This window comes from Brachionichthys hirsutus, chromosome 10, assembly GCF_040956055.1.
Source record: "Brachionichthys hirsutus isolate HB-005 chromosome 10, CSIRO-AGI_Bhir_v1, whole genome shotgun sequence".
In the NCBI taxonomy this organism is placed as follows: Eukaryota; Metazoa; Chordata; class Actinopteri; order Lophiiformes; family Brachionichthyidae; genus Brachionichthys; species Brachionichthys hirsutus.
Genome location: NC_090906.1, coordinates 8,592,648 through 8,606,578, shown reverse-complemented (window position 1 = coordinate 8,606,578; position 13,931 = coordinate 8,592,648). Strand labels below are relative to the sequence as shown.

Sequence of the window (13,931 nt, the reverse complement as noted above, 5' to 3'; positions counted from 1 at the left end):
TCTTGGAAGCAATGCAAATACAAACAAATATGCCAGTTGCTAGGCCACGTGTATTTATTATTGTACAAACACATGAAGCTGGTCAGACTGGCCTGGTAGCTTGGCAGCTCGCTTAGTGCGTTTCATATCCAGGCTCCAGTCATCATTAAAAACATAATAATGGGCCTTGTATGATGTTAGTCTTCCTTTGTGCCATTACAAGTCAAATCACATGTGAGATATGGATCAATGTTACATAAATTAGGCTATTCTATAAATTTACATTATATACATGGATCTCAAAGTAAGAGCAGTGAAACAGTCTTTTTTGGATCAGTGTTCATGCCGTTCTACGTGCTGCCTGTTGATGTTATTGACGTCCATGCTCGGGTCTTCATCAGCTCTTATTGCTCTGTCATCAAATGGCCTTTCTGCAACACAGCAGTAATGCTTTTGTTATAATTAATAAAATCAGCAGTGAAATATTTCAGAAAAAAAATATTTTGAGTTGACTACAATGAATCTGCATACTGAATGTTTAATATTCATTATCACCGCCGCCAAGGAGGTTATATTTTTCACGCCATTTGTTTGTCAGTCTGTTAGGATTACGGAAAAACTGCTGGATGGATTTTGATGTAAAAAAATTAATACATCTGAAGATGGTTCTTGGTCTAACTTAGATCCCAGTAAATCCCATCAAGCAAAATGTATTCTGGATCTGATCCAGAATGAGATCAGGAAAAAAAATCAAATGGTCACATTAAAACTCTAATTCACTTTTACTTTTCATGTTTGGTATATATTAAGATACCAAGAACATTGTAGAACCTTTTGATGATGATCCATTCCAGATCACCATGTGGATGGTGTAAATCTAATTAGAAGGGGAATGAACTGCTTGGTGGAGGTTTTGCATTCTCCGAGCGCTTTTCTAGTTCTAAATGTGAACAGTTTTATTGATGAATTAACTTGTTAATGTCACCCCACAAACACACTGACTGTTTTCACTCACCTATGTTGTTCATCTGCTCTGTAGAGCCGTTGACGAGGAAAGTTGAGGAGCCGGTTGAGTTGTTTGAATTTAAGGAGTTTGAGGACTGAATCGATGAACCTCGAGTCCCTGAAGATTTCTTTGCAGGTTTCTGCGTTGCCGTGCGACTCCATTCTGTGAAAAGAAATTCCAAAAAGATTAAGACTAAATTCAACTAAATCAATTAATCACCATCATCCCACATCTAATGCCTTTGAGTCTTTTACTTTAAAGGAATATATGTCCATAAAGAAAGGACTGTAAAAATACATTAATGTGTAAATAAAATGTTAAATAAACATTACAAACCAGAGTTCTCTGGTAGCTTCATTTTACCACAGCACAGGTAGATCCTCCACTGCTTCCTCACATTTTCCTTCAGTGCACAGTTGAACAAAAATATGAAGAAACCTACGAACACAATCAGAAAAAAGCTTTTTTCACATACAAAATAAAAAATATTATAATACAATCAATTGTCCCTTTTATTGCTGCGAAGCACTGATGATTAATATTCTATGGCGCCAAATGAGTCATCTCACCTTGGAAGGAGTTAAAGATGGAAAACAGGTACATGAATGGCAGGTTAAGGGGCCCCCAAGCAAAAAACGCAAAGCCCCAGGTGAGCCCCAGGAGGAGGGTTACCCCGACGAAGCTGCGTACATCCTGCATTGTGCTCCGGTGAAGTGAATTGTGAGGGTTCTGCTTCTTTATTCGCCACAGTTGCACCATCACGACAACAAACATGACGAGGTTGAAGAGAAAAATGACACAGAAATACGCGACCACCGCCACATAGAAGGCAATGTCATTTGTCAGCCAGCAGCTGTCAGGAGAGGACAAGGATGGAAAATAATTAAATAGTTAGTTAATAATTCTCTGACACTTTTCTGTAAATGCATCTCGTGTCAAACAGTGTACATATAACAAGCATACTGACAAGTCGTCACTGGTTCTATCGGGGAACCTCCCATAGGAGACGAGGCCGTAGTTATCCTCACTGAGTGCAATGACAATGATGACTACAATCATCGGGACACCCCAGCCAGCCAATGAGAACTTCAGCATGTAGTGGGGCACGTAGCTGTTGAAGACTTTCACAAGGGCCAGGTACATGTGGACGGCCTCAAGTCCCATCCAGGTGAAGGTGGCCAGCAGAAAATAGTGGAGGAACCAGGCAGTGGAGATGCAGAGCCCCACTGCGTCCGGGTAGAGTGCCAGCCACGCATCCACAAGGAAGACCAGGTTCAGCAGCAGCAGAGCCAGGCACAGCTGGATTAGGATTCTGGAAGGAATGTCCTTACGCAGCTTCCTGCAGTGTTAACAAAAGAGAGTGGATTGTAACATTTCCTGTGAAATATATAGTAATATCCTAATGGTTACAGTTGTATTGATTTTTACACATTTGTTAATTTTGTCTGATTGATTTGTTTAAGGGAAAACCTTTCTTTTTTTTGTTCTTTTTTGTTGTGTTCTTCATATTGTCCTGTAATGTAACATTATTCTATGGTTAGAAAACCCCTGTTAACTTTCATGATCCATGGTGCTGAAGTCAAGGCATTGCATGGTCTTTGAATAGAACTGATAGCATTTTATGAGGATGAAGAAGGATGAGCAGGTCAATAATCCACCAGTGGTTCTCTTTTACAGATATTACAGACGGTTAAATGGAAAACAAGCCTCACTTGAAGGTAAATCTAAATGAATGAAAGATATTTGTGTGTAGCCTGCTGATACTTTTTGAGTGTAAAACACCTCTTGATTGAGTTAGTAAAGTCATGCTTTTATCACTGATTCTAGAGATTCAGTGTCCACTTATGTATTTGGAGAGTGGAATTTCTTAAATGAATAAGACAATGTGTAAAGGTGTGTGTTTGACATAGAGATTGTCATCAGATATCACTGAACAGGCAGATCTATGTGTGTCTGATACAGATACAATTCCATCAAGTAATCTATTGCTCTCACCCAAAGGACAAGTAGGTGAGGAGGGTGACGGACAAGAAGATGGCAGATACTCCGCAGCCAATATATGTGATAAAGGTAAGGATGGTGGCTTGAACACGATTGGTTATTGGATCTCTGGAAAGGTCCTGCAAGAGAAAGAAAAAAGCAAATGAGAGCCGTTAAAGCAGAGAAGCATTTAGAATTCTCTGTCGATGAAAGGTATTGAAAAAGGATCGTGGTCTTACCAGTAGGATTGCAAAACTAGTTAAATGGTTGCAGCTACAAACAGTTTCCTTGTCTGTGCTGTTTCGGACAAAGCAGCCACTTGAGTTCCAACCACCTGCTCTGTCTGAAACAATAAATGATCCACATTTAAATGTTTCTTTATATTTATATTCTAAATTGTCATTGAAAAATAAAAGAACTTACCATTTAATGTAAAGTCCCAAAAAACACATACTGCCACAAAATTACCCTGTGGAATGAGATGAGACACAAGAATAGTTTTTGTTCAGGAATCCTCAGCTGCTTGTTACCCTACTATGTTTCGGCTAAGTTTCTGTCAGCTCTTTTATGGCCTATCTGTCTTTTTTTAATCTATTTTTTGTAAACAGCTCTACCGGTACAGGCGCTGTGTTCCTGAGGCGAATTACAACATCGTCTTGCAGCCCCGTGAGCGTCAGGTTGGCCACACTTGAGCCCAGGATTCCACTGTTCAGTCTGCGTCGTCCCAGAGATCTGTCCTGCATGGCCATTTAGAGAGAGAGAAAACAAAACACACATTTCTACATACAATCTTTCAATAGGGCAGGTATTCTCAAACTCTTTTTCTTTGCAGTGCTAGAATTAAGTGTAATTCCACTTCAACTACAGCAGGTGGCAGCAGCACCCTGACATCTACATGTAGCATTTGCTCCTCTGGCTTTTTTTCAAATCAGCACAATCTGTTTTTGTGTTTTGCAGGTTAAAATGTTTTATATTTTGTGCCTCTGAGGTAATGGGGCCAATTAATGTATTATTACTAGTTAGTTTTATTTAAGTTTATTTTTCTGCATTAAATGGAAAATATTTATAGTTCACATAAGGATTTAATTTTCTTAGAATCAAGCCAAATTGCTGCACTTTAAAGCTTTTCCGGTTTTGACAAAAAATAAAATAATAAAGTTATTCTTTGTATGTTAATCTATATTTTTATTTCCTTAATAGGGATACAACATTATGCAGAGGTGTACTTTTAACAATTTTCTAGATAAATTATACTATTTAGGCATGACGGAGGGCAAAATGTTTTCTTCTTTCTAGAGGGGGCTTAACAGAAAACAATTGAGAAGCAATGCAATAGGTGGTTTATAATGTAGCCCATCATTTTCCATTTAATTAAACAATAAATCCGGAATACATTTAAAAACAGATGAAACAGCAACATTGTGTTATTCCTTGGTAAAAACAATGTCTCTCTGGTTTTGAATGGGATGGTTGTTGAGTGTACAGACCTGGAACACAGTGCTCTTCTGGTAGAAGTTGAACTGGACTCTGGAGACCTGTTGCTGCTCCACTGAGGTGAGGTCCTGTGTGAGCGAATCGGGAAGTCTGATGGAGCCTTGAGGGACAGAGGAGTCATTTCTCACGCTCCTCCTGGCCCTGGAGTTCCCATTGACCTGCAACACACGTTGGAGATGAACCGAGACATATTAGATGTTATAATACGTATACCGGTATATAGATTTTTTTCATTTTATTATCCTTAACTTTTAATACCAGTTTTTTATTTGGGTAAGATGACAGTAGTCTGCAAAAGATAATTTGTTAAAGCGTGAAAGATGCTGGCATAAATCTGAGGAGACATTAGATGACTTAATTTCTGCTACACAAATCCATATATACTATTTAAATGACACAATCTGAAACATTTATATGATACATTTTTTGGGCTGGAAATTATTAAAAAAATAGGTTGCTGTAGCCTCGTCAGTTTAAGGAGAAAATGTGTTTTGAAAACTGTAAAAGCTGGTTTGTGTCTTCTTTTCAGTAATAAATACCAAAAATAGTTGAACTCATTCACTCATTATGTGAAGCAAAAATGTGGCAGACAAAAATTTGGGAACCAGTAGACTTCTATAACCCAACCCAACCGGTCCAGACAGATGGCCACCCACTATGAGTCTTAGGTTCTGTTCATGGTTTCTTCCTATTAAAAGGACGTTTTTCATCGCCTCCGTCGGCAAAGTGCTTGCTATCGTGGGACGGTTTTATCTTTCCCTGCAGGTCTTTCCCTGCGACACCTGTAAAGGGCCTTGAGATCACTTTCTGTTATGATCTGGTGCTACAGGAATACAAACGAACTGAATTGAATTATAGGTCAGCCACATACCTGTACAGTATTGGAGTCTGAAACAGAAAAAAGTGTTTCCTGAAAGTTTCCGCCATCTGCTGTTCTCACAGAAATACCCACATTTTGGGCCAAGAGGGATTCAGTCGGATTTGTAAGGACCAGCTTGAGTGCCACTGTCTCAACAATTTTTATAATCCTGTTGAAAAAAGAAAGTCATTCATGCCAGTGGTTCTCAGGTCCTGGGCCCACTATGAGGCTTTGGAAATTATTAATTATTTATTCTGAGTTGAATAATAACCCAGCACATTTGTTTTATTTAAAATTATAGTTGAAGTATTTTAGTTTGCAACCTGTTGGAAGAGTTGGACAGTATCTCAGGAGATGCGCCGAGCAGATTGCTGACAATGCGGACGGATATGTTTCCTAGCTCCAGGCTGACAGTCTCGCCTGACAAAAGATCCTCCAGCTGATCGACAAGCTGATCCACCTGACTGGAGTTCAGGTTGGACACGTTCCTGGTGAGCTCAAGCAGGGCGTAGGCTCGGCTTTCAGCTGCAGTTCACATTTAAAACAGAGGCTATGGGGATACTCCTGCAGAATGACGTACATCGACTTCAATGTGGACGGCAACAGACCTGATTCGGTGACTGTTGGCATCGCTTGTGTCGTGACGGAGGCTGATCCATTGGCGGTGGTTGTAGCTGTCTTAAAAGTTGTGACATCAACAGTCGTGGTGCCATTTCGGCCCTCGGTTGCAGCGCTCGGAGGAGAAGTAGTTCCGTTCACAGACAAGTTGGGGGCGTTTAGAGCACCAGCTGTTGCGTTTGGCGAGGATGTAGTTGTGCTGGCGTTTGGGGCACCAGCTGTTGCGTTTGGCGAGGACGTAGTCGTGCTGGCGTTTGGGGCACCAGTTGTTGCGTTTGGCGAGGATGTAGTCGTGCTGGCGTTTGGGGCACCAGTTGTTGCGTTTGGCGAGGACGTAGTCGTGCTGGCGTTTGGGGCACCAGTTGTTGCGTTTGGCGAGGATGTAGTCGTGCTGGCGTTTGGGGCACCAGTTGTTGCGTTTGGCGAGGACGTAGTCGTGCTGGCGTTTGGGGCACCAGCTGTTGCGTTTGGCGAGGATGTAGTCGTGCTGGCGTTTGGATGTGCAGTTGTCACATTTGGGCCTGGCGTGGCTAACGGCTGTGAGTTCGGCTCCAGGACACACTGCTCTTCCAGCATCACAGCCACATTGTCCCCACTTTGACTAAAGAAGGACAAAATATGCTTGGTGATACCGATTAATAAAGTATTTAAGAGTTTGTGAAGTTAGTGCAGTATATGGAATTATAAGAAGACAATACAGACCAATTAAGGATGTTAGACTCTTCTATTGTCAGGCAAAAGTTAGCCGGCTTTAGTTTAACTTTAAGCCATGTCAACTGGGGGTTTTGTAGATTTTCACTGGTAGTTGAATTGCCACAGATTGCTGTGTGACGTATAATCAAAAGCACAAATGACACGATTTAGAGTATAGTACAGACCTGCATATTGACTAAATGACTGGATGTTGAATTGATTCAAGTCAGTTCAAATACACACCTGCTCGGGTGACTGGTCCAATGACGTTGATCGTTCTCTCAGAATCAAAGACGTTCGCCACCGCTTTAAAGACGTCGCACACAGGAACCTCTTTGGTGAAGCCTAAAATCACTGTGCAGCTACAAGAAAGAAAGCCTCAGACTCAATCTGATGTGCCTGCACATGGGAACGATGTTTCAAAGCTGTAACTATGAAGAGGCTCACTTTGTTGCTGCGCTTCCACAGGTCACAGCAGCATTCTGAGAAGACATTTTCATTTTAGTTAAGCTATAAGTTGTAACGTGTGTAATAACCTGTGTGTGTGTGTGTGTGTACTATATATTGATATGTGTCTCACAGCATCAGTACATATTTATATCAGCTCTCTCTCACAATTAGTCGGATTGCTCACTGTCATAATGTTAAAATGGATAACGATAAAGATACATTTCCTTGAAATCAAATTTTGACCTACATCAGTTAAACTGTAATTCCTTTTGTTGTCAATAAGAACAAACCAGTCCACGTACATTTGGATTACTTAGTTCTATCGCTGTCAGAACTGGCAACATAATTACCGTGTATTCTGAAGCAATGATGGATGGTGAACATGGAGCACTGCAAAGAAACATGATAAAAATCATGTAATTTATTTACAAATTCTTGAAAGGGTATAAAAAGAATGCATGAAAGTTAATTTGGATATACTTGAAGAATGTCAAAACTCACTCTGTCATCAGAGAACAGTTTGATGTTTGGTTTATCATAGAAATCTGGAAGAATGAAATTATAATTTGTGTCACAAAATTACCTGAAGCAAATAAAGACTCACAAATGCATGCTTGTGTGGAGTGAACTCACCACAGACAAGATGTGGGAAATGTTGATGTCCGGATCTTTTATTGAAATTTGAAAAGTGTAGTATGCATCTAAAAAAAACAAGGAAAAAATATAATGAGTAGCTTCCGGAGCATGTTCCCTTAAATTATCATTTTGCAGCTTTATAATGATTATAATACCGGTTCTACTACAGTAAGAAGAGCAGCTGCAGGTGTTGTTCTCCACAACTGAAATCAGAGAAAGTCATGCATTGTTGGTTTACTGCATTCAGATGTCAGTGTTCAGCCACAATAACAGTTTTTCCAAGACTGAATATCTTGTATTGTTTGTCGGTATTTGCACCTTTGAAAAGTAAAATAAGTAAAGAATAGTTCAATATATTCAGGGGGTGAATTTATCAAAATGGAAAATATGAAAAGTCTTTTTTGACGTTACGGCTTAGAATATGTGGATATAAACAGTTTGGTGGATTTGGAACTGAGACATTAACGTGTGGTATTGAACTAAAGGGGGCTGAATGCTTCCTTTACATCGTGTGGTTGGAGGATGATTCAAGAAGACGCTCACCTGCAAAACACTGACTCGAGTTGCTTTGATGAACCACATACGCAGATTCAGACTCTTCACTGTGAAAGTCAACCACAAATAACAATCAGTTTTATCACTAGAAAAAAAGTCCATTATAATATATTATATTATATTATATATATTTCTTAGGAAGTGCATGTCAGTGTTCTTGATATTTGTTTAACATATTAAGTTTATTGTTATTATTATCATTATGATTATTACCATGATGCACCAACTTGTCCGTAATAAGCACAGCTGTCCTCCTCTTCTGGATTACTCTGGCACTTATTTATTAGCTGACCTGTAAAAAGAGGCTCAATTTAATATGGTCACTTTTCAGGAAGGTAATTCTGTGCATATTGAAAATCCAGCACTTACTTGTCCTATCTGCTTTCCTCCCCACTATTTGAATATCGGAGACATTGCTACGGGCGGCACAGAGTGTACGCAGGATACAACACGAAGATACGCGCTGCCTCAGCTTCAGCAGCACGGCACAGCTAGTGTGTTGGAAGTGAGGTGAGGTGAGCATGCTTTCATTTGTTTGTTTGATTGCGGTTGAAATTCTTGTTTTGCCACTTGCCTTTTTGTAGTTTCCGTGCACTCTACTTCAATATCCTGTCAAAAGGGAACCCATGCTTGAGTCACATGTAGTAATTTCCGTATTCTGCTACCCATCGGTAACTTACCTGAAACACGCTAGAGGTTCTATGGTTGGTAAGGGCACTGGAAATAAAATTAGGTGATGTCAATGAAAAGAGTAACTGAAAAGTGAATAGCACTTGCCTTGTTGTACAAATGAGAAATTGTGCAGACAAAAACAAAACTTGAACGACCTTCACACTTTCATTAACTTGGAGGAACGCTTGTAGCAATACCTGCATTCTGACGTCTGATTTTTACGTGTATGCATTTTTGTTAGAAACAGATATTGTTCTCTTTGTTGCTGCATTTCCGCCACCATCTGGCAGCTGTGGCATAATTCTGCTGTGAAACTGATTTGTTCTGGCTGGAGCTGTGTTCTGTGCTTTTAAACAGTGCTGGCTTTGCACCTGTAGTTGTGCTGTACCTTGGTGTAGTCATTATTGTCGACATGGTGAGTGTCGTTTCATTTGTGCTTGTGGGTGTAGTCAGTTGAAAGGTAGTTGGGACAGCTAATCCTTCCTTGTTTGGTAATATGCAACTTTCCAGCTTGTTTTTGAACACTTGGATGAGCTGGAATAAATAACAGGGTGGTCATTAGTTTTAACAATAGGTTAAAGAAAATCACAAAGCAATTAGTCCAATACCCGGTTTTTCTACATACCTGGAACTTGATTTCTGTTTCATTTATCTCCTTTCCATTGACATCCACAGTGACGTCAACAAAGTAGTATACTGTTATAAGAAAAGACAGCAGATAGTTAGACATGATCAAAATCAATGCAGTAGACACCAATATAATGAAAACATGAAAGGCACAGGTACCACAACAGCAAAGCAGGTACAAGCAATATTCCAAATTTTTACAGACCGTTTTATGTTCTCCATAATCAATAAACTCATCTTAATCTAGTCTTTCACAATAAAATTCTGAATAGCCTGGTCCAACACATGCTTCTGGGAAGCTTGAGGATCAAACTTTTTTGTTATTGCTACAGTTGGGGGGGTTTCTCACCAACACGGTGGCATAGTTGGTAGCATTGTTGAGGGCTTTAAAACAGGTACTGGTTTCAAATCCCACTCCGGGAATGAGATGGAGCAGGGTAGACCTAGGGCACACCTGGGCGAAGTGGAGTGGCCCGGTCCAGTCCACGCCGCCCAGGTAAGGCCCTTTGAGTATTACCTGAAGTTGGTGTATTTATTGTAGTAGAAAGAAGGGGAAGAGCTGTAGAGGTCTGATTACAGGAAGCTTGACCTGATGGGGAAAAGAAATGAGTATTTAAGGATGGCACAGAAAAAAACTAGAAGTCATCAGAACTTGAACTAAATAAATGATTCTCTGACCAAACTTGCAATTAATGTTCCTATTATTTTCATTGGCTGTACCAGTTATGATTCCATTAAATAAGCATTTGCAAAATATATTTTATTACATAAAATACATGGATCCATACAAATGTAATGTATTTTTATCAGTAAGTCACTTTAAAACGTTTAACACTTGCAGATGAAATAATAAAAACAAATACTGAAAATAAAATTTTAAATAAAACCGTCATAGTGTTTTCCATGTCGCTGTATGATGCTGAACATAATGATCATGTAGAATAATAAAAAAAGACCTGCTAGACTAGAGATTATATTTGATAAATGGTATACAAATAAAGAAAGCAAATAAATAAATAAAAAGTAGCAACACATTAACAAAATAAATATAAAATGTCTGGTGTGGAGACCTTCAGGTTTCTGGGATCCATCATTTCTCAGGACAAAAAGAGAATATACAACATTAATTATTGGATGCACTTCCTGCAGTCTGGGATCGTCAGAAGTCAGAACTACTGAACCTAACCTGCCCTCAATTCAGAACCAGAACCAGGAGAAGGGCAGGGAACATTGCTGCAGATCCGTCTCACCCCGGATACGGCCTATTTGATCTCCTTCCCTCCGGGAGGCGCAGTGGAGCTCAGCAGTTTTCCACAGGCAGAAACTGGATTCAAATTACTTGTGTGTGTACACATGTGCGCCCAATAAAGCTGATTCTAGTTGTGTAATTTGATCTGATTTCTATGTAATAGGCCCTTGACAAACTTTACTCCCTTATTGATTGTTCTTTACGTGTTCTCTGTCTTCCTTTACAAAGACACTACACCACTGTGGCGCCTTGTTTTACACGAAGCAGACACTGTGTGACGAAGGTTTAATTGTTGGCATGTCTGACATTTCAGAAATGTCAGAGTTGGAAAGTTAAAAATAGACGTGCAGAGTTGTGGCAGAAGCTTCCTCCTATTGTCTGCAAACATTTCCTTTTTTTAACAAAAGCTGTCCTACCTGTCAGCAGGACCAGCAGCAGCAGAATGTACAGCCAGGGTAGATGTCCGATGTGTGAGCCTCTCTTCTTTAATCTGAAACACACATCCCCCAAAAAAGAATTAAAAAAATGCACAGATTTAAAAAATAAATTAAAACGTTTTCAAATAAGGAAATATTCACACTTCATTTCAGTGATATTTTACTTTCAATACTCATTATATAACAAACAACAGTTCAAAAGGGTGAAGATGGTGCGTCACAAAAAACCTTAAACACATTTTCACATCGCAGCTTTCTGTATAATTGCATGTTTGAATAGAAGGAACTCTTGAGTGCATTCCTATCCAGATAACCTGTTGAATACAATCAGAACACGATACAAAAGGGCAAACCCATTAGCTTTGTCACAGCTCAGGGGCATTGCAAACAGCGATATATGCCGTATAGAAACACATGAGAAACATTTGCTTTGGTAAAAGCATTTCAGAGGTGTTTACATCTGTAATTGTGATAATACAAACAATCTAACCACTTAATGCAATGAGATGCAGTGATATAACAGAAATGCGAAATGGCATGAGCCTGAATGTGTTGCTGAACTTCAAAAGCTCAATTTAAATCTTTGTGGTCAATTTAATATTATCCATCAAATGCATCTTCAAATGAGACAATTAAAAAATCTTCCATAAAAAAGATGTTTGGCAAAAAATACAACGCTCAGATGTGGATCACGGTGGCAAGGAGAGGTAAACAATGCGCTGAATGAGAACACAAGTCACAGCTCTGGAAAGTGAATTCAATTCATCAGACAGCATCTGCATGAAGACATGAAGGGGGTTTGTAATTATAAAACAATAAGAAACATTTCTTTAGCCCGTTGATAAATGATGTGAACCAAGTGATTTGAGCATCGTTGTACGTCACCATGTCTGCTGCATGTCCTCACATGTCCGTATTCCCATTATCAATAATGAGATCGGTTACCGGATGAATTTTGGTGAGTCCAATCTGCAGAGTTTTATTTTATTTTATTTGAGTTTTCATGAAGAGTGTTGGACAGTGTCTAAAATGTTTATATAAAACTGATGGATCTGAGTTGTTATTTTCTGTGTGCTGTGAAACCTGACAAGTAAAATTAGACGGTATTTTGAAAATAAATTTGAATGTAAGGTAGTTTTGATTCAAATGTAAACGACACACATCAAAATATATTTCAAAAGACATTAAGCTACAGATTTTGCTAAAGAAATAATTATTTAAATACAATAAAGAAACTTTATGTGAATTGTGCATTAATGAAGCAAAGAGAGCGATACCACAACCCCACGTTTACCTGAGAGAGGCAGCAAACGAGCGCCAGTATGAAGATCCGTGAGAAAAGAAGCCTTTAATGACTGCCGTCATTTTCATAGAACATGTCTTCCAAGGATCTAAATCCAAACGTGAAAACAAAAACCCAGACAGCAGACGTTACACAGATGTTCTTCTTTGCCAACACTGTTTCGATTGTTGTTCGGCAGCTGTGTGAGCTCACAATGACCGTGCCTCTCAACAGGATCAGTCGCTGACACATGTGGCACTCCCCCCCCCGATACGTCAGCCTGCACAGGTGAACGCATCCACTCCACTTCAAACTTGTCTCCAGATCCTCAGCTATAACTGATTTTACACAAGATCAGTAAAGCCCCCCCGCTGTGTAATGGCATCCCTTTGACACCGATGATTTGATTCTGAGAGAAGAGATTTGTCTTTTTCCATTATGGTTGGCATTACAGGTGCGCCTCAGGGTGTGTCCTATTGTTGTTAGTGACACACACGACTGTTAAAAATTGTTTCCCAGGTAACAATGCGGAGCGCTGACACATTTAGTTGTGCAACAGAAGAAGTCACGCACTTGCTCTTCAGGACTGCAAATGGGAGGAACATGTTTGTCCTGCACCACCTCCCTGCAAACTCAAGGTATGCATATGGTTAAACACACATTTATTCTATTTGTTGTGTCTCTTCTAACTTTATTTGCCAGCCAAACACTGTTTAGTTACTCCACTTATTCTACAATTACAGTTTGAATTCAATCCCTCATACCATTACAGCGTTGTAGTATTTCAACTTTGTCCAATATGTAAGGCATCAGTATTTAATTGATGTTAAAGTAAGTACGGTAGTAACAATACACCAACACTTACAAGCACATATAAAACATTTTGGTTGATTGATTGGTTATATGATGGAAATAAAAAAATATTAAATTAGTAGTGGGCAAACAGATTTGTTGTATCTTCAAAGGCTACAGATCTAGATTGAGAAGAATCCACCATTACCGAAAGTGGGCTTTTTGTGAATAACTTCTGAACTAATAATGATATCAACATGAATGCAATTGCTAAAGGTTTGTTTTCGGGAAGCTAAAAAATATAAATGAAATAAATGCAGGGCCATTATTTCTGCTGTAAATAACAATATAGGGAGACTGAGGTACTTGGCGGAGGTTTGTGCGCTCAGAATGCTTTTTTATTTTGAAAATGTGAATAAACCGAAGCTTCTCCAAATGAATAAGTACAAATAAAACGTAAAACCAAATGAAGGATTTGAGTCATATTATTTACTGGTAATCTTGCCCCGTTTTTAAGAGGAATACATTGTTAATCCCAAGAGGGAAATTCCATCAACAACATTGCTCCACTCAAGCTTCCTGACTTCTCAATTTAACCTGGG

The 13,931-nt window shown here is 39.3% G+C and overlaps 1 protein-coding gene across 1 annotated transcript; it reads right to left on the bottom strand.

Moving 5' to 3' along the window:
* Positions 1–44: 44 nt before the first annotated feature.
* Positions 45–12,789, bottom strand: LOC137900280 (adhesion G-protein coupled receptor G2-like). Its single transcript, XM_068744344.1, is given in 32 exon segments — positions 45–406; positions 991–1,147; positions 1,322–1,423; positions 1,555–1,838; positions 1,953–2,324; positions 2,981–3,105; positions 3,205–3,308; positions 3,389–3,434; positions 3,580–3,702; positions 4,453–4,617; positions 5,331–5,487; positions 5,642–5,843; positions 5,927–6,154; positions 6,296–6,537; positions 6,639–6,759; positions 6,873–6,991; positions 7,077–7,111; positions 7,430–7,469; positions 7,581–7,624; positions 7,713–7,780; positions 7,871–7,918; positions 8,259–8,317; positions 8,484–8,562; positions 8,640–8,761; positions 8,845–8,879; positions 8,951–8,987; positions 9,331–9,476; positions 9,568–9,638; positions 10,087–10,158; positions 11,235–11,308; positions 12,550–12,669; positions 12,671–12,789. Coding segments are annotated over 32 exon segments (3,810 nt in total). The 3' UTR covers positions 45–312.
* Positions 12,790–13,931: the final 1,142 nt, after the last annotated feature.